General features: G+C 40.4%; 1 protein-coding gene across 11 annotated transcripts in view; it reads left to right on the top strand.

The window, feature by feature from the left end:
- trpm3 (transient receptor potential cation channel, subfamily M, member 3) overlaps positions 1-26,882 on the top strand; it is a 106,748-nt gene that overhangs the window by 31,446 nt on the left and 48,420 nt on the right. For all 11 annotated transcript variants that reach the window (XM_069178550.1, XM_069178552.1, XM_069178549.1 and 8 more), the window contains exons 2-6: positions 13,972-14,051; positions 15,476-15,677; positions 17,359-17,572; positions 18,493-18,617; positions 19,727-19,898. In XM_069178550.1, the coding sequence (XP_069034651.1) occupies positions 13,972-14,051; positions 15,476-15,677; positions 17,359-17,572; positions 18,493-18,617; positions 19,727-19,898 (793 nt within the window). The remainder of the gene's footprint in view (positions 1-13,971; positions 14,052-15,475; positions 15,678-17,358; positions 17,573-18,492; positions 18,618-19,726; positions 19,899-26,882) is intronic.

Genomic DNA, 26,882 nt, shown 5'->3' with positions numbered 1-26,882 from the left:
CTTCCTGTCCTTACCTTCCCTACCTGTCTGTGGCACCACTCTCTGTCTCTCTCAGAGAGTCTAAATTGAGTTTAGCAATCAGCCAAACTACCTATTGATTAAAAATGATTGATGTAAAAGAAGATCTATAACTCCATTCAGGAGTAATGATTTCATTATAATACAGGAAAGTTTTGACTTCTTGTTGGTGTAATGGGAAGGTGTCAGTAGTTTCAGTAATGGTTTTGTTTTGTGTATATGTGTGCGTGTTGTGAAATTATACTGATGGCATGCCAGAAGAGAAAACTTGTCAGCTGTTCCCGCTGTGCTGAAAACAACAGGGAGACAGATACTGTGTATTTGTATTAGGTTATGTGTGAGGGAGTTTTGTATATTTGTGTGTCCGCACTTGTGTCTGTGACTGCAATACATGAATTTAGCTGCTCATTTCTTCTTCAGCTCAATAACTATAAATACAAGACCCATACAACACTTGTGTTTCCAAAGAGAACTGTTGAATGGAGGACTTATTGCGACTTTTTTTTGGATGGTTAGACACAGGCAAAAGAAACGAATTTCTCCTCCATTCATTTCTGAACAGAACGTCTTTTCTCTCCCTTTAGTGCCTTCATTTATTCCAATTACATTCTAATTTTTCATCAGAGCCAGTGATCACAAGTAGAAGAAAGCTGGTGCTTCACAATATGTCTGGCTGTTATAGAGTTTTTAGAAAGCTGTTTGAAATATCTGACTGCTGCCTGATCACTGGGCTTCCTCACAGCCAGAGTGTGGAGTCCCGCTAATGGAACCACATCCACACCACTGTGTGACCGCTGTGCTGGTTGTGATATTAAAAATGAATCATCGGTCATGTACACTTGCCCTGAGAATTACATCCATCATAAATGGATGAAAGATACAAGAAAGTGTGAGAAGTTGGAAGGACGAACGAAGATGTCCGGAGGAGAACAGACAGGGTCAGAGCCAATCAATATGAGCCTTTTATGATAGCAATCATTTTATTGCAGCTTGTTCCACATTCTGCAGTGCATCCCCTTTTTCTCTTCCTGCTGGTCTTTTCCACACGCACACACACGCACGCACGCACGCACGCACGCACACACACACACACACACACACACACACACACACACACACACACACACACACACACACATCTCCAAACTCCCTGCTGGCTAGAATGTAGTGGTCACATGAGAAGCAATTTCACAGCTGTTGGTCTGAACCACCCCAGCACCTGAAACTTCATTACATTACACTGGCACTGGTTTGCTCTACATGTAACACAGCACAGTGAAGTGCAATAGCTCTTGTTGTGGCCTTGAATGTGGCAGTTCATGATTATGGTGGCAACATGCACAGTGCTCCCGTCCTATTGCCAGTGGTCGGGTAAACAGTTTACAGAATATGGAGTATAACAGAGCTACACAAGCAGAACATTTGGCTACATCAATCCATCCGGACATATGCGACCTGGCAGTGATCGGACTACGAGCCACCTTCAGGCGACCTCCGAATGTGGCCCGAACAGATCAGAGCTCAATGCTTCCCGAGTGTGTTTTCACCTGTACTTTTGCTGGCTACTTGTGGTCCGATCACGGCCAGGTCGCAAATGTCCGGATTGAAATAGCCAAATGGAAACAGTGTCTATATGCCATTAACTAAATTCACGCCTTCTGATCAGTGTTCTGGTGGTCGAAATATGGTCACTTGTAGCTCCAAAAAAAATAAGATGCCAATGCTCAAAACGCCAGACTTAAGATTTTCAAATGACAGTTCACAAACTAATGCGAGGTGTCCCTGTGACTGTTGTTCCTAACCAGCGAGCTAACATGTTGAAAACAGAAATTGAAAAATGGCCACAAAAATGGTGACAACTTTGGATATTGTTAGTGGTACAGATCCATGACTCATTACTGATTGGTTAGGGCTAAACAAAACAAAATGCCCCCTCCCCTCACCCCTTAGCAACAAGAAATCAGACAAATTGAATGATTGAAGTAAAACAAGATGTTAATCTCGAGTCTGATTGTCAGGCTGTGCTACACATCACGCACATAATGAAATTCAAAACAACATGGCACAGCATATGACTTCAACAACACAGTGGAAATTAATCTGACACAACAGCAAACACATCATGATACAACATCACAACCCTACACATCAGTGCTGTCCAAAACTGCACAGTAAACCTTAGTGCTAACACACTTAACACCACTAATAGACTAACTCTATTTTCTTTTTTTCTGTCTTTGCTTCCTCTCACCTCTGACTATTATAAAGACTTCTGTCTTTCAAGATACTCAACGCATGTCAATCAAAGCACGTTTAAGCAAAATGACAGGTGTTCATTAGACTGACTGCAGTTAACTCGCCGGTTGCTGCGCTTGTCATTCACTGTGGCTTGTTGCTTCTCACTGCCTCTTTCATCCCTTTCTTTCTCCACTGGCCGCTCAGTTTCTCCTGATGTAAAGTTTCTCACTTTTCTGTCTTAATCTTGACAGAAACAAAATGGTTACAGCTTTTCTCTCCTCTCTGTCAGTCTATTTCTTTCCCTGCTCCCCCCCTCTCTGTCTCTCTCTGTAAGCACACAGTCATTTTACAGCCCTCCTCTTTTTCAACTCTTTTCAATCATGTCCTCTTCATCTGACTCTTCCCTGTACTCCCTCTTGCCATTCCTCTTTGCTCACGTCCACGCTTTCTCTTTCTCGTGGCATTATGACCCTCATGTCTCTCACATTCCTACTCTCTCCCCCTCTCTCTTACTGTACATTTCTTTCTTCTCACCTCTACCTCATCCACCTTCACCTCTTCCTCACTTCTTATCTCTCCCACCACCTAATTCTACTTCCATCTTTCCCTAACCCCTTCCCTCCTCCTCACCTACTCTCTTGCTGACATCAGCCCCTCTCCTCCAACCTCCCCAAAGTATGAACCTGTCCCCCTCCCCCCCCTCCCTCCTCTGTCACAGACAGAATGGCCATGCCAGTGTTGATTAGAGCCCGGCTGGCCAGATGCTCAGCCGGGCTTAGCGGAGGCCTGTGGGAAAGAGGGCTGCTTATTCTATCCTCAGGAGATGGATTGAAAATGACATGGGCTAAAACAAGCAAGCATTCTCTCATTACACTCACACATTCAACACACACGCACATGCGCACAAGTAAGCATGCACGATACAAAGCAGTTATTCAAGAAGAAAATAAATACATGCACAAGTACGTTGTAAAAACAGTTTTTCTCCTCCATTTTGCATTTAATGTTGTGCGCTTAATTCCAAGGTGATTCAGCCGGAGTGATATTTACACCATGTGGGAGGATTTCTTGTTGGAGGAACAATACAGCACAAATGTATGAATACTCATGTTTAGTGTCATGCGAAGAACTTCAATATCCTGTTTATCCTTTAAAGGATTTAGAGGAACAATATTTATTTTTCTAATAATGCCCATGCAATTTATTCCATGGCGTATTTCTCTGAGTAAAAGACAAATACCTGCATACAGTATTATAAAAACAGTACAAAGTACAAATTTGTGATTTGTGCAGACCAAAGCTACGTACGCGCCAATCCAACCAGAACCAATCCAATACCGAGGCTCGTTTTTCACAAACTGTAAATATTTATACCTCACAGCGTGGAACCTATTGGGAGGATTTTTTTTTTTAGGCCATAGATTGCTGCAAGGCTTGAAATTGAGTTGCTGGAACCACCATGACTGAATGAATATAACTGATTGCTGAAACTCAGAATTCCATAATAACATGGACACAGAAAGCACATTTTATGTAGATCAGATATGGAAGATATAGTCAATGTCAGTCCTGTGGGTCACATTTCTACATTCCAAACTACAGCTGATAATGTCAACGCTGCATCCATCTTTCCCCCTTTTTTTAAATGAATAATTCTCTCACTGTTGAGCTCCTTTTCTCAATTTACGACTCTCAAAAACTTCACCACAGGATTGTTATTTATTGTTTTAACATTGCGCGCTGACATACAATTACTTGCTGGGAACATGCTTCACAGCGCCTAAGTGTACTTTGGTCTAGTTCACAGAAAGCCATTAAACTATTAAATGTTGAGGAAGGTGATTTATGGAATTGAGGGGTGTTTAGGATTCCAGTTATATTTTATATAAATCAAGTGTAGTACGTACAGAGCCGAATGAAATTGAAATGCTACTTCGGGGGTTTTATTATCTACACTGTCCTGAGACATCAAATAGCTGCAGTGAAATCCATAAATTACATTTAAGTCACTCCATAAATTGGAGTGCAACCTGCCGTGAAGTCTTTCATCTGGATAGCAGAAATCCCATTCCAATAAATATCAGTGAAAGGTTGCCACAAGGCCACTGAGTCGAAGGGTCAGACATAGATTCATCGATGGTGTAAATGACTATTAATGTAAACCGCAACACTGGAGCAGTAAATTAGTGTATTCATCAGGACAGGCTGGGGCAGATTCATAGTTACATCTTCTTTCATCTATTACTGCTAAAATTGTTCAAAATATTGAAGCCTCGCCTTCTGAAATGTGCCACATGGATTTCTTTGAAAGAAACCACTTTGAAGGAAATAAGAGCCAATTTCCAAAATGTAAAGTGCATAGTTGTCAATTCTTTGGCAGGTGGATTATGAAAACAATACCTGCAGTTAAGTAAGGAAGAAAAACATTGGCAGGCTTGTTATTCAACACTGGGTGAATGTGTGCATTGTGTGTAATTAAAACAAAAATTACCAGCAGCACTTAACAAATTACAGTATTTAAATAAATGGCCCATGTTTATTTTTGTGCCTTTTTAAAGTTTGAAATGTCATTTTTATTGAATTCAATTTGTTTTTCTGATGGTTTTAATCAAAAAACCAAGCGAGCATGATGAAACTGTAAGCAATTGACTCATGAGACTGAAGTCTTCACTCTTAACTGTTGGGAGTTAATGATTCTTTCTGTCTGAGCGGTTTCAATATCCGGTTCAAAAGTGCTGCTTACTGTGCATTTTACAGTTCCCAGTGAACAGAGAAAAGTTGAGCTCCACGGGGTTATCTTGACCAATTTGCTGCTATTGTCCAGTCTACCCGGCCGAGGGAGAGCTACTGAACAAAGGTGAAAAAGGCTGGTTTGGATTGAGGTTTTTCTCTGACATGGCACACCAGAAGGAAACAGCCCATACTGGTTATCTTGGCTATCGCCCATTTCACAATAAGATGGTGGAAAAAATTGGACAGTTTCCTGCCGTCTACCAGACTGGAGCAGAGCTACTGATTAGATGTGTATCATGTTGGTCTGGACCTGTGGTATTCGCTTTGTACCAGCAGATAGACAGAGAGCCCCCTGCCTGGAGTGGTGTGTACCTGAACTACTGACTTATTGGGTCAAAATAAGCCCATCTTAACCCACGTGAACCCATAATACACACACATTCACATGTGCTCCTATAAATCAGCTGTTATTCTGTTGCCCTCTTTTATTGTAGGTGGGGGGGGGGGGGTAAGTATTTCAAATCTCTTTAAGCTTCAAAATGCTGAAGCGAGTGGAAAACTCATGTGGCATGTGTATGTGTGTCAAGACAGAGCATGCATGTGTGTACGTGACCCGTGCTCATGCTGACTACCCTCCAGGAATATAAAGCCGGTGTTGGCGTGTGTGTTCAGGTCAGTGAGTGCTACAGAATTCCACTTCATTTGCATAAATTGGTCCTCCCCTTGACAATATTCCATTTGGAGGCAATGACCTTATCCTTAATGAAGCAGTAACTTCATGGAGCTGGCATTGGTCTTTGTGGGTCTGTGAAACATTGACTTGTCCAAGACAGAGCTTGTGAAGGCCATTTATGTAATATTGCCTATCTGTGGGATTAGTTATGGTGTGCATGGTTTGCTCCCAGTCGTTGTTGAAGAGACTACTGATGAACAGAGAAAGAGAGACTCTCAGTCGATGAGTGTGATTGAGATGGAGGGTGAACTGGCTTTGCTGAATCTATTTTAACTTTTAACTCTATTTTAAAGTCACCGTTTGTCCAGAATAAGTAAATTGTACCGTTATTAGAAACAATTTATACATGATATACATGATCTGATTAGATAACAGCTCTGTAGCCAGGTTGTAGACTGACCAGTCGGTAACAACATCAGTAGTGCCTCAGATCTGCTTTACTCTATGAACTGTTAGACTGTTGTGTGTACTCGGTATTGCAGTACTGTCTCTTCATATAAACTTCTTCTATAAACTCATACATCCTAAACTCGTCCATCTGAATTTCATCAGTGCATAAAAGCATCTCATTCATGCCCAGTTGACTCGGTGGTTGAGAGAGGACAGAACAGACGACCTCTGCTGCTCTTCCCATCCATTAGACGAAGAATTTGAGTGAAGTACATTAGAGGCTCATTACAGGACCAAGTTCCTCATTTACCAGAACAAACCACTACTGTCAGCAGAAGCAGCACACATCTAGTTTCTGATTTCTCTACACATATTCATGAATTAAATATAACAATTATTAAATGTTATTATTGTCACCAGGTATTATATTCCTGGGCTCAAGTCAAGAGATGACACTGTGAAAGATGTGACGTATCAGTTTGTTAAATATGAGAAGTTTCAGGCTTATTCAAGCAATGTACAGCACAATGCAACACAGATCAAATAATATGTTGCGTGCACATAAAGTAAGGGAAATGCATTACAAGGAGGCATAAAGACTGAGGCAGCAGAATGAGGCACTAGTCCTGACACTGCAAGGAGAATTATGTTAATGTCCTACTGGAGTAGGTTGGGTTTGTATATTTGGGTTCAGTTTAAACTGGTGCAACGATGCACAGCCTCAACATATATCCCATCAATAGTGTATAATTAAATGTGATTCAAATGTATTGCCTTAACTAAACTGCTTTATAAACTTATAACAGGACAATTCAGGAAAACTTTAATTATATTTAAATTTTTAGTTTTTTTGTCAAGTAAGCTTGTCACCCATTTTCACCCAATTCAGTTTGATTCGTACTTATTTGACAAATTAGCAGCAGTTCACCTCAATTAACCCGGTGGTGTCCATATATCCCTGTTACTCATCCTGATGATATTAATGTGTAGTGTGTCTTTATTATAATTATAATTTAACCCACCTTACAGACATCTCTCTCACCCTGCTAGAATTCAATCTACAGCACAGGGCCTCTTTTTGATACATACCAATGACAGAGTGCAGTGTTTCAGTGCATGATAGCAATGGAAACTCCCTCCCTCCAGTGTTATATGCTCATACATACTATTTGTTGTGCCTCTCTGCTGTGTAATATTTGTTAAAACGGTTTGACTGTTGCTAAAAGGACAGATTATGTCATTTTACTGCCCAAAACTAAACTTGCCATTACCATGCTTGTCATGCTTTTACAGTTTTTACCACTGTAGTTAATATAGAGGTCATTAATCCTCCGGGGTGTTCCCAAATTACTGTTAATATGCTGCATTTGCATTGGCAGGCTTGGGTGAGTGACTCATGGCAAACTGTAGCTGTGTTTATACAGCTACAGTTTGCACACAGGTGTGTGTAAGCGTGTCCCTTCCTGGCAACAATGAACTGAGAAAGTAGAGAATTTTGACCTTGCCATCCTCAAAGCTAACTCATAGGTGTGTGTGTTTGTGTGTGTTTCATCAGTGGTACAGTATGCCTTGCAGCATCTGGGTGGTTTGGACTCAGGTGCACTCCTCTAAGCATTCTGAGTCTGTCATGACACCGAATACATTAGGACTTCATTTACACCCGATGAAGACAAGTAATTTTGTTTCTGATTATTTTGCTTACATTTGCATGTTGTTTTTGATGTGAGTGTGTGCTGCTGTTTTGTTTTTTATATTAACTACAGGATTAAGGTTTTTGGAAAGTACATTCTCTTTCCTTTCTGTGCTCTTCCTATTTGTGTTTTAGACTTAATTTAGTTCAGATTACAGTCTTATATGCCCAGTTTCCCCTGCTGCTCCTGGTAATTAAACCTGGTCCGTATTATCTGCAGGTTTGTTTATCCTCTTGATTGAAACAGGCAGGAATCTACCCATGTACTGTTAAAGGAAAAAAAAGCAGGAAAACTGCAAGTGAAATGGCAAAAACTCACCCACCCAAATATGTGTGTGTCTGTGTGTGTCTGTGACTGTGTGTGTTATTTAGGACAAAATAAGGTTGGCGAACGGGCCAGACGTATGTCATGTTGCTCCACCTAATAGGCTCTCTTGCCATTCAGACTCTTCCTTCTGTCTTGATCTCTGACAGAAATGCAGCTGAGGGAGATGACACACACACACACACACACACACACACACACACACACACACACACACACACACACACACACACACACACACACACACACACACACACACACTCTCGCTTGCTCCAACTTTAATTTGAAGCTAAAGCAGGTGAGGTTCTGGAGTGAAGTGACACCACTTAATTCTCTAAGCACACTGTGTCTGGGAACCGATACGGACTTGAATAATTGGGTGGGGTCAGACACTATAATGTATATGTAGTTAATTAGCTGTGTCGGGATGGGAAACCTTTTAATTTTTTCATTAGATTTCTTGGCTCGCTGTGGACCCAGGAGTGGGGAGGAGACTGCGTGAGATATTTAAACACTCGTTGAACACAACTATGCTACCGTGAATACACGCGTGACACACACACACACACACACACACACACACACACACACACACACACACACACACACACACACACACACACACACACACACACACACACACACATTCCAGCAGTGCTAATAGCCCCAGAGTAGATCAGTTGCCTGTGGACAGAGAGGTGGCCTGATCAGGTTTGCTGTGATCAGGTTTATTTAGTGCCTTTTTAGTTTTTAGGCAGGATCATGCCTCTAACACCACAATCAATATTGACTCTGAAGGAAAAAACACAGAAATGCAGCCCATCACTTAATACAGGTGAGTCTAAAAAAAAAAACTGACAAGTGAGCTTCATGCTCTTGCTCTGATAAACTCTCTAAATGACCGTGACTTTTTCCCCACAGCTCATCTTTGATTAATTTGGTGTTTAAATAAGGCTACTTTGCTGCTAAATTTTCATCAGAATCTCTCCATTTGTGGAAAACCATTTCTGTCTCTTAGTTTACTTTGAATTGCTTTATATTTGCTAAATAGTTCAGTGTTTAAGATAATGCAGTATTTGAAAGCTTCAGTAGTGTTGGCTAATGTTGGGTTATGTGCAATCTTTAAGGAAAAATCTGTTTTTCAAGATATACATTTTTAATGTTTACTTTTGTCTTACTTCATCTTTTTCATAAATGTTATGTTAAATAATTGAAATTAAGGAGGAAAAGTAATGTGGGCAGAATAAGAATAAAAAGTGAATGAAGTATGCATTAAGATTTTGGTCGTTTCATTAGCTGTGTAGTTCTCAACTTAAATATTTTTTATACTCAAGACACATCAAATGTGCCATATGATGACTCTTGTCATAGACACACAAAAACGTGGCCATATATTTGGCTATCTTGATTTCATCATGAACATGTAAGAACTCTCTCAGTTATACTATCATTCTTGATGTGCGTGAAATCAAAGAGGCAACAGCTATGCCTCTCTTTTTAAATAAAAAAAACTACCATTAAAACTAAATCCATTGTGAAGCAAATAAAGTGTTTTACAATAAGTGGACAATGAAGACTTAAAGCAGCACAAGAAAAAACGTGATGATAATACATTTAACCATGGCTCCCCAAATGTTTACCTGTATCATCATATACAAGCTGAGTCATTTGTGTTAAGAAAAATAACGGCGAGTAAAAGGGTGAGAGTGAAAAGATTAGGTTGTTGATTGGATATGGTTCTCAATTCAGCTCCCTGCCAGTGCCAATAAGGAGGAGATACAATAGTAAAGGAGGGAGGAAGCGAGGTGGCGGAGGTTGAGTGTAATGGAGTCAAGACCCCTAACAGGCTGTCAGATGCTGCTCACTTGCCGCACAGTCAAACATACGCACACATATACACACGCTCAAGAATCAATCCAATGTTTTGCTTGACAGCTGGTGTGTTTGTGTGTGTGCATGTGAGTGCACCCCAGTGATACATTTTAATTACACAATGGAGTGCAGGCCCTGTGCCATCTCATCATACCATGTCAAATCTCATAAGCAACACTATGAGAGACTATGTGAGAGATGAAGAGTCAGAGAAAGAGATGGAATAGCCTGGACAGAGAGAGTGAGAAAATGTGTGCACCATATCTAAAGAAAAAGACTAAAAAGCAGAACAAAAACTGGTAGAAGAAACAACGAGATACAAAGGGAAGGAAATCTTTGTAATGGATGCTCTGGGGTTGAGCTACATTGGTCTCTTTTTTTTTTAATAGGTTTTCCTGGAAAACATTAAAGGCTTTTTGTGTTGCCTTACTGTTGGTGGTTTTCCCATCCGTCTTGTCTATATTAATAAAATCTCAAAACCTCTGGTGCTACAACCATTGAACAGATCTATTTTGTGCCAGGAGTAGCTGGCGGATGAATACACAGTTATTGCATTTCAGAGAAAGAATGGGGCTGGGGGTGTTGTTGCGGCCCGCTGAGTCATCGTGGCCAGGGTGATCTGTAAAAGCAGCACCCTCTGCCCCCCAGAGTAATGGTTAATCGTGGGAAGTCTGGTGTTAGGGTAAGTGTGCCTGTGTGCAGGCCTAGCCTGATTGTGGACGGTTGCAGTGGGTTTTGGCGTGCCTTGGTGTGACAGGGCCAGTCAGGCGGATGGGGCGTGTGTTATTGTAACCGTGACAGCGGGGAAAGCCCTGTACAAGCAGCTCTCTGCTCTGCTGGCTGGGAGAAGAGCTGGAGCAGCTCTCCCAGAGTACAAAACAGAAAAAAGCGGTGTCCTTTTGTTTTCACGGCTGTTATGTTCCCTCTGCTGTGGGTTTGGGAGTCTGGTCTGTGTGCCCTCCCGGTTGTCTGTGAATGTCCTGTTGTGACATTCGGTCCTATTCTGGACCTCTGGTGTCGCCACAAAACCTCACACAGACACTTCCTGGAATGGCGGTGTCAACCCAGGAAGTGCAACCTTTGAACCACAAAGTGCTGAGTAGAAATCACATTTGAATGGCAGAGGGTAACTTTCTCACGTTATCAAAGGGAGAGAAATCAAACAGGACAATACATAACTGTTGGAGGAAGTGGATTTTACTTCCACCGTTAACTTACAATAACATTAAAACACTATACATAAGAAAAGTAGCATAAAGATATTGATCTCTAATGGTATGGACACATGATACCCTTACTGATTATAAATATGATTAAAGTGTGACAGCTTATGAAACAAGTTGGACCTAGTCTGTCCAAGCCTGGGTCCTTCAGCAGGAGGGAAATATTGTAATATTTACAACTAAAATTGGGATCAATGAACGCACATCAGAGATCAGAAAAAACCCTATCCATACGGTACGTAAACTGCAATGTGCTCTGACTGAGTGTAGACGCTACTCTCACTTTGTGTTGTATTCTATGTGTTCTTATGTCTTTAAACCCCTTATTACTATATAGTAACTAAGGCAAACTTTTTTTTTGGATTGATACATTTTTATTTCAGTAAGTTAACTCAGGAATCTATGCTCTTTTTGGCTTTGTGATTGCCTTTTAATGCAAATGTAATCATAGTCTCCTAATCCTATGTGTGTTGCCATTTAGTTTGTCCACCCAAATCCACCCAATATGTTATCAGACGATTTAAAAGGTGGTTTCTATCACACATCTGTCCCACATGTAGGGGCTAGTAGGGTTCTACTAACCCTACTGGAAAAATTGCACCCACTAGAGGGTCAGCTGGATACAGTAAATGCTACGTCAAGTGACAGTAGTAGTTATGACGTGACCAAAAGAGGAAGTTGGGAATAAAGAGTGACAAAGTCAGCATAAGAGGGTACATTGAACCCTTAATTCATTGGGGGAGGGGTTGGATAAATCAAGCACAGGACTTTCACCTGGGAGATCGCTGTTTGTGTTTAGTGTGAAAAGTCAACACCGCCTTATTTTTAAGTTACGTGACTTATGTAACATTATGTGACGAATGTGACGTTATGTGACGTAGTTTACGTAAGTAACATACATATTGTAATGCAAACTGTGATCTCTTCCTCAACCTAACCAGGTAGTTTTGATGCCTAAACCCTAACTAAACTGCGTCCATGCCACAATGAGTTCATTATTGGTACCATGACAACAAAGGTCAAATACTCTCCAACTGCCATTTATACAGTTCATGACGGCCTCCTAACCTGAGTACCTTACTGTCATTAGCTTTTGGGTATTAGTATCTTAACTATTTGTAATCTTTAAATGCTGTGTAGGATTAAGTTGTCCTTGTTTATGTACTTCCTCTCGTCAACCTCACCCCTAAAGGAACCTCTCTTGATGATGCAGAATGTGAAATTGTAAAACCAACTGTGCACAACAGTACTTCCTTTTTTGTATCAAGAAAAACCCATGACGAATTTAGCTTTTTAGTGTACTCTCATTTTCAACTGCACAATAATCACTGTAATATACTGTATCATTTAATCGTTACCAGTTATACTATTGACACCAGTAAACTATTAGGGAGCTAAAGTATTTGAATAATATATTTTTCCCTGCATGCATATGCATGCTTGGAAGTATCCTTAATGTAAGGATGATCTCTTTTGTTGAAGCAACCTGTGATAAAAAAGCAGACATAGAGGTAGATGCCACTAAAAAAACGTTGCTTTCACTTCGTGTTTTGGTGGATTTTATAAAGCAACTGTCAAAGAATATTCAGTTATAGTATTTCACCTTGGGACATTTTGTGGAACCTGTTTGCCAGCTTACTCTTATTTATTGTGGAAATGCAACAGTATTACTTACAGGTCACTGTGAACACCGCCTGAGACTGTTCAGTGCTATCACAACTCTGTGGTTGCTGATAAAGCTCGCATAGTCATAGATGATATATAATGCTTCTTCAACTTAAACAAGCAGATTCAATATTTTTCTTACTCTTATCATATAGCCCAGAATACACTTCTTTTTCTTATTAGCATTAAGAGGAGTTTGCCAAACATAACGTATCCCCTCGTCCTCTCTTTGGATCATTGTTTGTATGTACAGTTGTATTACGGATTCATGCATGTACTGTATGTGTGGAAATGTCTTAGTTTCTAATCCTGTGCTGCAAGTGTCTCTCACTGTGCTTCCACAGTGTCTTTCTTTCTCGTATCTGTAGCAGGATAATTGCCACCAGTAAGTCACTCTGTCACTCAAACCTGCAGCAGCTGCGACACAAATCCACCATTCCACCAGCTGCATATAACACAACACACAGGAATACTTACCCACACTTTCTCATGTCAATGTGTACACATAGATGCTGTAGGCACATACATACAACACAGCCAGCTGCACATACTGCAGGAGTATCTAAGGACTAGAACTCTGACATAATTTACTGCCTCATTGCATTTAACATCCACTTTCTCTTCCCCAGCTCTTCATCTCATCCGGTGTGGGCTGGACTCACTGAATAACATAAAACATTTCTGTCAGTGTGTCGTCAGCGTTTGAATTATGTGTGAGGGACTATGCACCTAGTGTTTGTGTATGTATGCTATGCCTGTGTATAAATGCCATTACTAAACTGCTATGATTTCTGTTTATAATTAAACCAAGTTTGGACACAAAATTGGTGTTTTTTGTCTTTAAAATTTGGTTTTGTTTATTTTATTTTTTTTAAGTACGTTTGACACATTAATTCAAACATCTCATAGTGTATGCTCTGTTTGCCATCCCCCCAATACTCGCCTGCTGTACTCCTCGAGTACTAGCCTGCTCCTGATGTGTGCCTGTTATTGCTCTGGATCTGCCATCATTTCTCCATGCTCAGGTCACAGCTACATTCTTTGACAAAGACTGACCTGAGTTCTTCTGTCTTCATTTCTGCAGGCACAGAAATCGTGGATAGAAAGAGCATTCAGCAAGAGAGAATGTGTTCATATCATAGTGAGCGCCAAAGACCCCCATAGGTGAGTATGAATGTGTGTGTAGGAAATGAGGAAAAACTCTCACCGATTCACATTGTTGTGTATACATCATTACGTTATTCTTTATTCCAGCTAATTAGTTTAGAGATATCGAAACCAAACAAAAATATGTTTTTTTTAAGTTCAGAGATGTAAATATAGTTCCGATTTATTTGCTTTAAAAGCTACGAGACACTAATGATATGATGGCCCACCTCACATAGAACAGATAAAGAGACCTTTTTCCACTGTTAACCTTTTAAAACATGCCTTACAGTAACATCACATTGGCCTCTATTTGCATGCCAGGTTGCTGCTCTTGACTAATGAGCCACTACACTGACATTATACATTTAAAACCACAAATAGCAAGTTTATCTGCCTTAGAGTCAGCTGTGAAATTCACCTCCAGTAAAAGTACATTGATGAGGGCCTTGCCTGTTTAATACTAGCACTCTACCAGGATTGTAATTATAACAGCACCTTAGGAAAATGAACAGTTTTGAGATATTTTTACACTCATTATCTCAACGTTCTTCCCATTTGGCTCTGCAAAGTCACTGTCAGGTGATGTTATCGAAATCTTTACTAAAGCTGATGGTATTGCTCCTAGAGTCTAATTCCTGCAGTACCGGCCATCATACACACACACAGGAAATGCCACTGTTTGTTATGCAAACAAAATTAGCATAAGTAGAGGAAAGAGAGAGGAAGCCAGGCAAAGGAAGAAGGGAAAGAAATGTTCCTTAATATCAAATCAGCTTTTTTTTGTTTTTTTGTTGCCTAAAACACTTGTGCTGATGCATGAGACAGAGAGAGGCAAAGTACCTTTGGTAATAGATGTCGGAAACATGAAGTGATAATCAAAGCGACCTGACTCCTTTCCTCCTAGGGCTCCCACTCCACCCTGTGAGGTTAAAACACAGAATATGAAAGCTGCATTTAGCGCATCCAAATAAGCATGTGCTCACGTTGGAATACTACAATTCATAACTGTCATTCTGCCAACACTTGTAGTTGCTGAGAGTGAAAGAGATAAGAACAAAGAGAAAAACAGACAGAGGTTTGAAGAACAGAAAACGAAAAGAGACAGAGCGAGTAAAATAATGCATTGGCCTACAAATCCTTCCCCTCCTCTCCTCCTTCCCCTCCTCTCCTCCCAATCAGGAGATGAAAGTCAGATGACAAGCTGTCACTTCAGCCTCGCTCCACTCTTACTGCTATGCACATGGCCATGGCAGCTCTCACGCTCTTTTCCCTCCCACTCTCAGGCACACACGATCTTTCTCTCACTCTCTCCTTTCTCCTTCTCAGTGTTGGAGCAGCTTTGCTCGGGGCTCAGACTTCTCAAGATTTCAATTATTCTCTGTAAAGGGCTGTGTAATATACCAGTCTCACATTCACTTTTGCTTTCTCCTCTGATCCAGGTGCTGTTGTGGCCGTCTGGTAGGTCAGCATGTAGGCTTGCCGCCGGGCATCTCATCCAGTCAGAATGATAAGGCAGACCGTTTGGCCAAGAATGACAGCCTGTCGGAGAAGTGGTCGATCAGCAAACACACACAGCTCAGCCCCACTGATGCCTTTGGCACCATTGAGTTCCAGGGAGGAGGACACTCCAACAAAGCCATGGTGACTCCCTTTACGTACCTACAGTGCTGCATTTTGTCAGTGTTCTCTTTGGGATCGACCCAGAACATGCTCCACACAAGTACACTACAATGGCAAGACTTGGCCCACAACCCTCGGTGAAAATACTTCATCAGTGTTGTCTTACGCACCAGTGGAGGTGATCAATCTCAGTCTTGAAGGAGACGATATAGGCTAATTAATGCTTGTGTCACATTAAATCCCTTCCAGCCTTGAGGTCCCTGTCCCAAGAACAGGCTTATAAAAATGCAAACGGATGTAAAATTGTTTTTGTTCTATCATATTTGGTAGAATTGCCATTAAGAATTTTTAGATAGGTTATTAGACATCAGTGTTGACTGATTTATTTTTATAAGGCTGTTATTTACTCTGTTTACAGTTTTGATAAGGCAGAAATAAATATTGTTGGATTTGTAAGGAGACTTACTGTACTTCAACATTCTCCAGACTGTCTCTTATCCATAAAACCCGGGGTTGTTCATTTTGCAGCGGTTACTCTCTAAATCTAGGGAGATCTTTTCAGGAGGAAATTTCAAAAAAATAGCCTCGGGCTTAAACAGTAAAAAAAAAATGTAGGTGACAAATATCTAAGTGCAACAATGCAGGAAATGTATCTTGTATAACTTGAAGCATTTGCATTTGTGTACTTGCCAGGATTGTGTTCAAGTCCAAAGTCATTATCCCAAGACAAAATACAACATAATAACCTTATGGTTTTGGAGGTCCAAAAAAACACATCCAAACAGTTCAAGGGAGCAAGAATTAATCCTTTGATACATTGTTTGGATGAAGTGCTCACTTTTGTAAATCAGTCTAGTTATAAAAGCGGTAGAATGATGTTTAGTATATGAACTTGAACTGTGAAAGATAGACAAATAAATTAAACATGGGTCTCATGTTGTTTTGGCTTTAGTTGACAAAGAGGGTAGCCTGAATGATCCCTACTGAATAATAAGAGGGTTTTAAATATGAACTGAAAATATTTTTCTCCGTTTCAGTGGAAGGATGCAGTTTGATAGCACACAGGTACACAGGGGGAGGAAAGTGTTTGAGTGACTGAAATTAATTAGCCTGGATGGCAGTGTTAACAGAGATGTGAGAGATGGTTAAACATCCCAGTGACTGCTTTTTTTTGGTCAATATATATATATGCATATGCAAAAGTATAATTATTATGGAAATACCATTTTTTTAAAAGACTTGTGTAGAGTCTACAGCAGATACAATTTTGCCTGATAAATAGATTTATTCCAAAAACAGTCTGATGGTACATTTTATTCACACTATCACCATCTATGATAACCATGGTAACGGCGTCAATGGCACCTACTGGGAATTCAGATGAAGTCTGAATTATATCTGATTTATTCCCAGTGTTAAATTATTCATCCAGACACTTGTCAGGTTGAGTTTCTGAGGGTGAATTAGATAGATAAACAGATGCTGCATAATGCAAGGGACCATCCACTCAGGATCAGGTCTGAAACACTGATCATTGTGATGTATTTTTCTTGTGACTAAAAGTGTGTGCGCATCTGTGTAGGGGTGTGTTCCTGTTTGTACTTTTATGTCTTAGGCACGTGCAGGCCCCATGTCCCCATGTGCCTGAGTGTGATGCAGATGTGCTTCTATACATCACTGACACATTCGCTATTGTTTACAGTACGTGCGAGTGTCTTATGACACCAAGCCGGACCTGCTGCTCCATCTGATGACCAAGGAGTGGCAGCTTGATCTACCCAAGCTGCTCATCTCAGTCCACGGAGGCTTGCAGAACTTTGAATTACAGCCCAAACTCAAGCAGGTCTTTGGAAAAGGGCTCATCAAGGCTGCCATGACAACAGGAGCCTGGATATTCACCGGAGGGGTTAACACAGGTAAAGAACAAAAAACATAGCCATATAATATTTTCTGTTTATGAAACACCTAAAATTCAGTTGAATGTAAGTGATTCTGTGTCGGGTAAAAATAATTCATCTGGACGTTTCACTCGCACTGTGCAGCCTCGTTTCTTTTTATACAAATTACTGTAAGTGGGCACTTCTGGTAGGAGTAGGATGAGTGTGTTCAGATGTTCCTCATACGTTATCAGCTATTAAATAACCATTTATCAAGCCCCTCTAGGCTCTAAAGATGTTGAACCACTACCATAAAATGGTTCGTTTGTAGGTCGCAGATAGAGAGAAGCCCTTTTAGTGACTTGAATCAAATTTAGCAGACTTGAAAGAAGGTGGGACAACAATGTTCAGCGGGACAGATGAGAAGCAATGGAATGAAATGATGCATTGTTGGTTGTTGTCGAGTTCCCACACTTGAATTCAGAAAGGAATAGAAAGTAAAATTTTGTGACATAATGGGTGCAGCGGAAAAAAGAAGAAGAGAGAGGCCTGAATAATGGATGGTTCACTGCATTGGATGGGCAGTGGGTGGAGGTGGAGAAAGAATGAATGTCAGCTGGAGAGATGGGATAAGATGGCCTCCAGGTCTGACTGCTGCTCCCCTGAGGATAACAACTAGAGGCCTGCAGCTACAACCGGTGTGTGTGTGTGTGTGTGTGTGTGTGTGTGTGTGTGTGTGTGTGTGTGTGTGTGTGTGTGTGTGTGTGTGTGTGTGTGTGTGTGCGTGTGCGTGCATTCACATCAGCTGCCATTCTGCTATCTTCCATGCTTATTAGATTGTGTTTATCTATCACAGCAAAGTGCATCATTATGTGATGTTAGTCTGAGTATCGACTGTGACAAAACATTTTGTTTTCTCTGTCCTTCTCTTAAACACTGTTAAATGTTTATGCACACAGGGGTGATCCGCCATGTGGGTGATGCACTGAAAGACCATGCCTCCAAGTCAAGGGGCAAGATCTGCACTATTGGTATTGCACCATGGGGCATCGTAGAAAATCAAGAGGATCTTGTTGGTAAAGATGTAAGTCCCTGATAAAAAAAATAAAGCCCAATATAAAACAGTCATGGAGTGGGCGCTTGCATGCTTTGGCCTTTGTTGGTGTGTGTATCCACGCAAAAAAGTCCACATGCTGTCCACAATTGCCAGAACCTGTAAATTGTCGTTGACAGTTTATTAACTGAGATGTTGTGTAAGCCAATCCAACCTGTGATAAACACTCCTTCACAGTGAGTCGGACAGCTGGCAGAACCCAATAACACAGCTGAGCACATGCTGACTCACCCAAATCTGGGGGCATCATGGTCATGTTATAGTTAAAATTTCATCAGAATGTGCTGCGCTGAACAAGTCAGGCAGAGCCGATTAATGTTGGTGGCTGAAATGAGATGATTAAGTGCTGAGGCTCTTTTATTCATGCTTGATTGGCTTTAACTGTATGCCAGATGACCAGATGAGTTTACCTCAGATTGTCAGGCACTGCCCCATTATACCATATCCAAGCTACCCTAACTTTCATGAATGCTGTTTAGATATTCCCCCAGTATTCAGTGTAATTGGATGTAACTTTTACAACAGTACAATACATGGCTTGTTTACATTGATGTTTTTTGTTTTTGAGATTTTCATGTAGTTAAACCTGGTGTATAGAAGACAGCTGTAGCTATTGCAAAGTCAGTTATTTCCTGGAGCTATTCCTTTAAAACACCAAAAGACTTCTTTCATCTCCCAGACAAAAGCTCTATGCTTAAATATATTAAAGGGGTACTTCAGTAATTGAAAATAACTGTCATAATTGGAGCAAGGTACATAGTCTGCCTTTTAGGATGAAATGCTGGATCCTATATTTCATGTAATTTAACTGCTAGTATTGTGTTTGTGTCAGTCTCTCTCTGCCTGGTAAATCCTTATGACTTCCAAATGCTAATGTAGGCGAGCCATTAACCATTTGGAGCCTCCAAGCCAAAACCTAAATAATCCCTCATGACATCATCATGGTGTATAATGTTCACCAAATTCATTTTTTTGTCCATAGTTGGGTGCCAAGAAAGCATGCCCTTGTTAAACACGTTTCTTTTGTCCAGTTGCTTCCCTCATGTTTGCGTAACTTTATTGTCTTTTTTTTTGGCTAGGTGGTGCGTCCATACCAGACCATGTCCAACCCTCTGAGCAAGTTGACGGTTCTGAACAGTCTCCATTCCCACTTCATCCTGGCAGACAATGGCACCACGGGAAAGTACGGCGCTGAGGTCAAACTGCGACGCCAGCTCGAGAAACATATCTCCCTGCAGAAGATCAACACACGTGAGTGGAATTTACCCTATCTGTGAGTCTGAGCTGTCGCCAAACTGACCTGCTTGCCCTAAATTAGAGAAACAGTGTTTTAAATGATACAGCAAGTGATAACAGCATAATGAAACAGTAACCCTGGTTTTATCAATGACACAAACATGGGTTAATTGGGTTCATCCTCTTTCATAGCTGCAACCAGACTAAAATGATCATTACCTGCTTTATAATGAACACATGCTGTCAGACTGTGTATTTTTAGCCAGCTGGATATAACTTGATGAGCCTTTGAACGTGTTCCTCCCTTCAGGAGAGGTTTATTTTTTACTTCAAAGCTTCCTGACAGCTCAGATTAACTCTTTCATCAAATGAATCTGTTTAATAATCATGGTTTCCCTGTTGTGGGTAGCACACAGCTACCAAACCAGGTAACAAACTAACATAATGGCAAGCACAGAACTACTGTACATGTGTGTACACGTATATGTACCATAGTGTAGATACAAACTGTACCTCATGTGTCCTTATATATGTACAGAAGTAATAAAAAGGTCAGATTGTATATCTTTTTATTGTATTTTAACCTTTATTTTATACAAGATAGTACAGTTAATGATACACAGAAGGCATTTTGATCCACTGGCTTGACTTCACAGACAGCAGTACAGCCCACTTTAACAGACATGTGAACAAAATTGCGTTTTAACCGGCTGCGGTTAAAACTCAACAGAATGCCACTCTATTCTTCATTTCTATGCAGCTCTCCACGTCTTCATTTTTAAATTTGTGGCACCAAAAGTGCCTTATGCTCATAAATGGTATTCATAAAGTGAATGCTCGTTTGTGTCCAAAGACACAAGTGTTTGTGTCCAGTGTGTATTTGAGTCTGTGCACATATTTGCCTTGTGTTGAGTCTTCATTTGCTACAGAGCCCTTGTTGCATATTGCATTTGTTTGTTTTCAAATTTCACATTATACCTTAGCTAGAGACTGAATGGATTTGCATCAATACAAAATGTGTTTCTCTGTCTTTTTCTCTCTCACTTTCTTATTCTCCTCTCACACAAACAAATATACATACACAGACAAAAGCAAGGACACAAGCACACACAAACCTCCCTCTCATCCTTTAAATACATTTCTCAATTGCCTCGTGCAGCATTGTTTAGAATGCACTGGGAACAAACCTGAGTCACAGAAATGTTGTTTGCAGCCATTATTTATTTGTTATTACCCTCTTTTGCTGTCAACATGAAGCTATTTTATAATAATTTCCTCCGGGTTTGGCTGACACAAATGCTCACACTTTGACATCAGTGCTTATTTAAGAACAACAGAGCTCAGAGTGGCAGGAAGTATGTGTTTACCAAGTGGATTCATTGTCGAGCGCTATTCCATGATTCCCACCTTCCCTTTGGCAACACCAGTTTTGTTTACTGTTGTTTGCTGATCGACACATTGAAAGGGTAAGTTAGAATGAAACTTGGCTTTTTTATACAACATTCCTTCTAACACCTTCAAGGACGTAAGAAATATTTCTGAGGCTACAAAGAAACACAAATGTGCTTCCTCCTTCGATCCTCATCCAGTCATGTGACCTGTGGACTTCCCTTTGTCATCCTATGCCTGGACTCATACAAAAGGGGCTGGGAAGGCAAAGGGACGCCCAGTTGTCACACGAGCATCTACTATACCATCCCTAATTTAATCCCATCCTTTGACTATCTTTAGCTGTTATTTGGATCCAAGGTGAACACTGATGTTTATGTACTAATGAAACGAGGTGATAGGGGACTGTGTGTACCACGTATTTGCTGCTGTCCATCCACATTACAGAGCCATCACCCACAGGCAGACTCTCTCACACAGTAACCTTAACCTCAGTGGTGTCTGAGGTTGCATTGATAACCAGCTTCAGCTTTTAACCTGCCACTCAAGCTGTCAGCCTGCCTCTTGAAGGGAAGTGCTCTGTCAGCCATAATGAATCCACTGCCTTGATCAAAATCATTTAAATACCTATACTTATACTTTACTTATACTAAGTGAAATGACTCAGTGCCTTTATCTGTGGCTCATTATTTTCACAATAAAAGGAAGTTCATCTTCTTTTGTCTGGTATATTTTAAAATTCAACTGAGAGCATGATAAATCCAACTCTTTTTGTTGCCCACAATAGGAAATTCAAATTTTTTTTTAGTTGAGATACTAAACCCTAACATTATCCTATGGAAACTTCAATTAGTTGCTCAACTGATTAAGAACCACTTGTTCTTTTACTTGTAGTTTTACTTTTGTTAGAAAAATACAGGTGTAAAAAATACCAAGCAGCAGATACTCATCATGCTGAAAAGAAATTAAAGAAGGAATAAATAATGAACAGCCACAAATCCATTCTGTTGTTGCATGAATGTTTCTACAAGTCATATTGCACAGGTTTTTCAGCATAATATACACACTGTCTGTGAATGTGTCTGTAGGATGAGTGTGTGTGTGTGTGTGCACCTTTTACTTCCTCATTCACCGCTGTGGGGTTTGCAGACAAGGGCTATTTCTTGATTTGATTACCTGTCCATGGTCAATCGAGGACGGCATCAATTTTCCTCACAGCACGGCTCCCATGGGATCCAAAGGTGGCCTGAGGTGCTGTCAAGAAAGGAGGATAAAGAAACTGAAGTGGGAAAACCGTAGTTTAGTTAAATTGCCCAACATGTCGATTTTGGACCCCATATAACCACCAGCTCTTTTTTTTTTCTTACCACACACTCACATGTTCTGCACCCAAACACAAGATGAAAGAAGTGTGGTAGATAGATATGCATAATCTCTGCCTGTGGTATTTTTGTGACGTCTGGGCAATCCTGTAGCTAATCTTACTGTGCCAGTGTGCGGCTATCACCATGTGACTGCCAGAAATGCTGAAGCAATCAAATTGGCTCCACACTATTATAACACAGCTTTTTAATATGGGAATCAATCCTATATAACAAATCCTGGAAGCATTTTGATCTCACTACTACAAAATTTGTATTTTACTCAAATCTTGTGACATTTTGAAATCTTGCGACATTTTGACATCCTGCAGATATTTCTTTATGACCTGAAGATATTTCAGGTCATTTAACACATGTACATCCGAAGTTATGGCACAACCATTAGCACCTCGTAACCTCTTACATCACTTTTGGTGACACGACCTGTGTTTTCCCTCTGCTTACTTTCTCCTCCGGGCTCCAATGTATATTTAATGTTGTGGAAGGTGTCGCCTCGTGTGGTTTTGTATTCTCTTCAGTGGAAAGTGGGAAAGAATATCAAAGGGACAGCTCTGGCTAGGTGTAAACAAAATAAATGTCTTAAGACGGTAAAACGGTTAAAAGGCTGTAAATATGATGGATGGAGCCAGCACATTTACACGCTAGAGTCACTGCTCAGTGCTGTGCCCTCTCGTGAGTAAGCCAGCCAGATGCGGTCTAGTTTGATGGAACAAGGGCAGAGATGTGGACACAGATGAGCCTGGATTACTGTGATGAGGATCCAGTTCAGGCAGAACAAGAAACCTTACATAAGAACAGAGGGACACAGCATTTACCTAATGATCAGAATATTCATTGCACACTTAAATACAAATATATAACCATTCATTTTAGAAATGCTGTTTCTATATGGACAGTTAGACTCTCATTTAAGCATTTACTAAGCCCCCCACACAGGGACATTTCTTTCTCCTTGTTACCATTTCCTGAAACCAGCAGACATTGTCAAACTTAGAGATGAAAAAAAAAAATCAATAAAATAGATGGCACCATTCAACACAGTTCACTCTACCGCTCAACAGCTCTTTTGACTTGTCTCAGGCAGTGGCTATACTGCTTTTTAACCATCACACACCTGCCTCAGAGAGAGGAGAATGGACAGAGTTAGAGAAAATGAAGAGAGAGAAAAGGGATTGAGGGTGAGCAGAGAGGGAGGAGAATTATATAAAGAGCAAAGGAAGTGAGAAGCAGCTCAGAAAGATACGGACAGTTAGACAACCTTGAGGTGCCTTTGCTGAAAAAGCAGGATGAAAAGTGAAAAGGTAGTGAGAGAAAATAATATAATAGGCTTCTTCCATAAATGTTTTCTTATTAAACATTAGCAAGGGAAGAATAAAATAAAAACCCTGCATCATTTCACAGTTTCTTTAGCTTTCTGCACACATGACAATTTAAAATTGAATGTACATGCCAGGAGCAAACAAGAATAAAAGTGATTAATTTGTACAAGTTTCAATAACGTCTGTGAGAATGAAGAAATCTCCTTAAGTTTGTCCTCTTTCTTTGCACCTAAATTACTTTGAATATCTAAATGGGTGCATAAGTATATTGAATGTGTGCACACATGTACGGTAGGTGTAAGCATGTGTGTGCAACTGTGTGACCTTCACTGACTCTATGTGGTTTCATTAATTACAGCCTGCATAAAATAAGTAGGTGGGGTAATTGAATCCAGCAGCCATAAGACCAAGCGTTGCAGATTAGCGACAACATTATTACCTCCAATGTGGAACAGCACACAGAAAAAAATACAGTTAAGCTGTGGTACATAGGAAGTCAAAAGGGTTGCGCTACTCTTCTTTCAAGCACCATAAACACCTGTACAAATTCTTGATTCTTAAGATATAGGTAATAATCTCGCCCCTTTTTTTATGCTGTCCAAGTGCAGAACCAACTTTCTTAGTGGCTGTTCTTCTTTGACATGTCACACAGCTGCAGTGTCATATTTTGAGGGTTCAGGCTTAGAAATGACACCTTCACTGAATGGGATGGATAAAATAAAGCACTAACAGAAGTAAATTGTTATGTAGTGAAGTGAGAATTATGCTCTTCAAATATTCAAATGCCATTGAAATGTTCACGGGTTAATTCAAGCCTTAATCAAAAGTTAATAATCGTTTTTCGTCAGTAGTGGTGCTGCATTGACCACTGTTCAAATCAGTAGGACTGAACTGTTGCTCTGTGTGTAAACCAGTAGATAAGATATTCGTAGGAACGTGAGTCTAAGCGTACAGAAACAGTGTGATGACAAGTCTTGGGGGGAGAGGTGTGTTCATGCACAAATGGATGCTAAAAACAACCTGTCAAAATGATAAACGTGGACTGCCAGTGTTCAACCCTGTGGTGGAGTGATAATGGAGTCAGTATTGGGTTGGATACAAGACTTGCTCCAAGTATGGTTACAGGTTCCCCTCCCTCAACTGCCATTCTCACTGGGTGCAGGCCGTGTAAGTGGTTATTTCCAAAGACAGTTTACTGACATAAACACACTTGAGAGGTGTAATATCTACATTTGCGTCTTGAAGAGACAGATACGTTTATATCTGTTCAGTATCTGGGGAATAAAATGCATGCCCCCGAGGTGGTTTGATCAGCTCTTAATGAATATATTTTTATTGTAGACTGTCGGTCAAGACAAAACAAGATTTTGACTGGCCGCCATATTTTTTTTTTTACATTTTCTGATCGATTTATCTAGAAAATATCTACAGATTACTTGGTAATTAAAATAATCATTCAGTAAATCCAGGTTGATCATTTGTGAACACAAATAAATACACTGTGCAAAATAGATACCACCGAAATATAGTCTTTAGCACCAACAAAACCAGGCTTGATTTTATAAGGGACAGATCTCTCAGAGAGGCACATACACAAATCAGTAGGCTAAATGTACTTTAACCCCAATTGCCCAGTTGTAAATGTCTTTAATTTCCCAGTTGTAAATGTCTCTTCCTGGTCAATGACACCAATCGTGATTGATGGTCTCAAAGGTGGCGTAGATCATCTGATTCAATCTGAATTCCTCTGAGTAGGTCAAAACCAACAGGATATTTTGATGTCACAATACGACTGAAAAAGTAAAGTTTAAGAGAAGCTTTGCCCTTTTGAAGCAGCTGACCTTTTGTTCTGTAGCCTGTCGAGTCATGGTGCCGTCACAGATCTGATGTTTCGTGTCAGCGTTACAACTTGCTGGGATTTGATGTTTATATCTGTGTTAGTGTGTGTGTTTTTGTTTGGTGGGGGGTGAGGGGTGTGAAGACAAGGACCCACATACTGTAGCACACCTCCTCCAATCATGCTGATACTAATTTAACACATGCAAGGACAAACTCGCAGACACTAGCACAAACACACACACACACACACACAGACACCCACGTGCAGAGGATGAGTCATTGCTGGATCCTTAATTAGGACCCTTTAAGCATGTTATGTGTGTCTCGCTTACACGCTACTCCTCTTTCCCTCCTTAATTCCTTCTGTTCCTCATTACTTCCTCATCTCCCAGGCTGGATAAATATAGAAAAATTGTGGCCTTTTCTTTTTCTGCCTCTGCGTTTTCACACTTTTTCAGGGTAGCTTCTCCCTTCCAGAAAACATATCGGCAATGGGTTAAAACCACAGATTATATATAAGAGACAGGGGAGGCAAAGTAAGAGTTGGTGTTTAACGATTGTTTTACCAGATGCATTGGAGCGTGTGATTAGTGTATGGATACTGTGAGTGTAGAAAAAGGGCATTGAAAGGCCAAATACATTGAGACAGTACAGAGAGTGTAGAATACTATATATTTGTGTCTATATATTATATAGTATATAACATGAATAATGTAACTGTTTTAAAGTCTAAGTCTAAGAAGTAGGTAATACAAAAGTGTGTGAAAAAAATGTATTTAAATGTGTCATTTGCAGCACACATACCCTGTAGCACAGTTTAATAATTTTTACCTGCTCAGAGGGACTCTCATTAGCAGCTCCATTACATTTCCTTGCCATTCATTGATTTGAATTTGAATGGGGGGCAGTAGGAAGAGCAAGTTTAGAAGAGAGTGAGCCATATAGTATATGTGCAAATAACAATATATATAGATTAACTGAATTATCATCATTAGAATAAGACGGCAGCAACTGTTTAAGGGTCATGGGGTTATATAGTCGTCCTTAATCAATAGCAAACTGAGCTCCAC

This window comes from Embiotoca jacksoni, unplaced genomic scaffold, assembly GCF_022577435.1.
Source record: "Embiotoca jacksoni isolate LCO1_2020_lvr unplaced genomic scaffold, fEmbJac1.0.p SCAF_8, whole genome shotgun sequence".
Classification (NCBI taxonomy): domain Eukaryota; kingdom Metazoa; phylum Chordata; class Actinopteri; family Embiotocidae; genus Embiotoca; species Embiotoca jacksoni.
The sequence above is the reverse complement of the archived record's forward strand: the minus strand, read 5'-3'. Positions and strand labels throughout refer to the sequence as shown.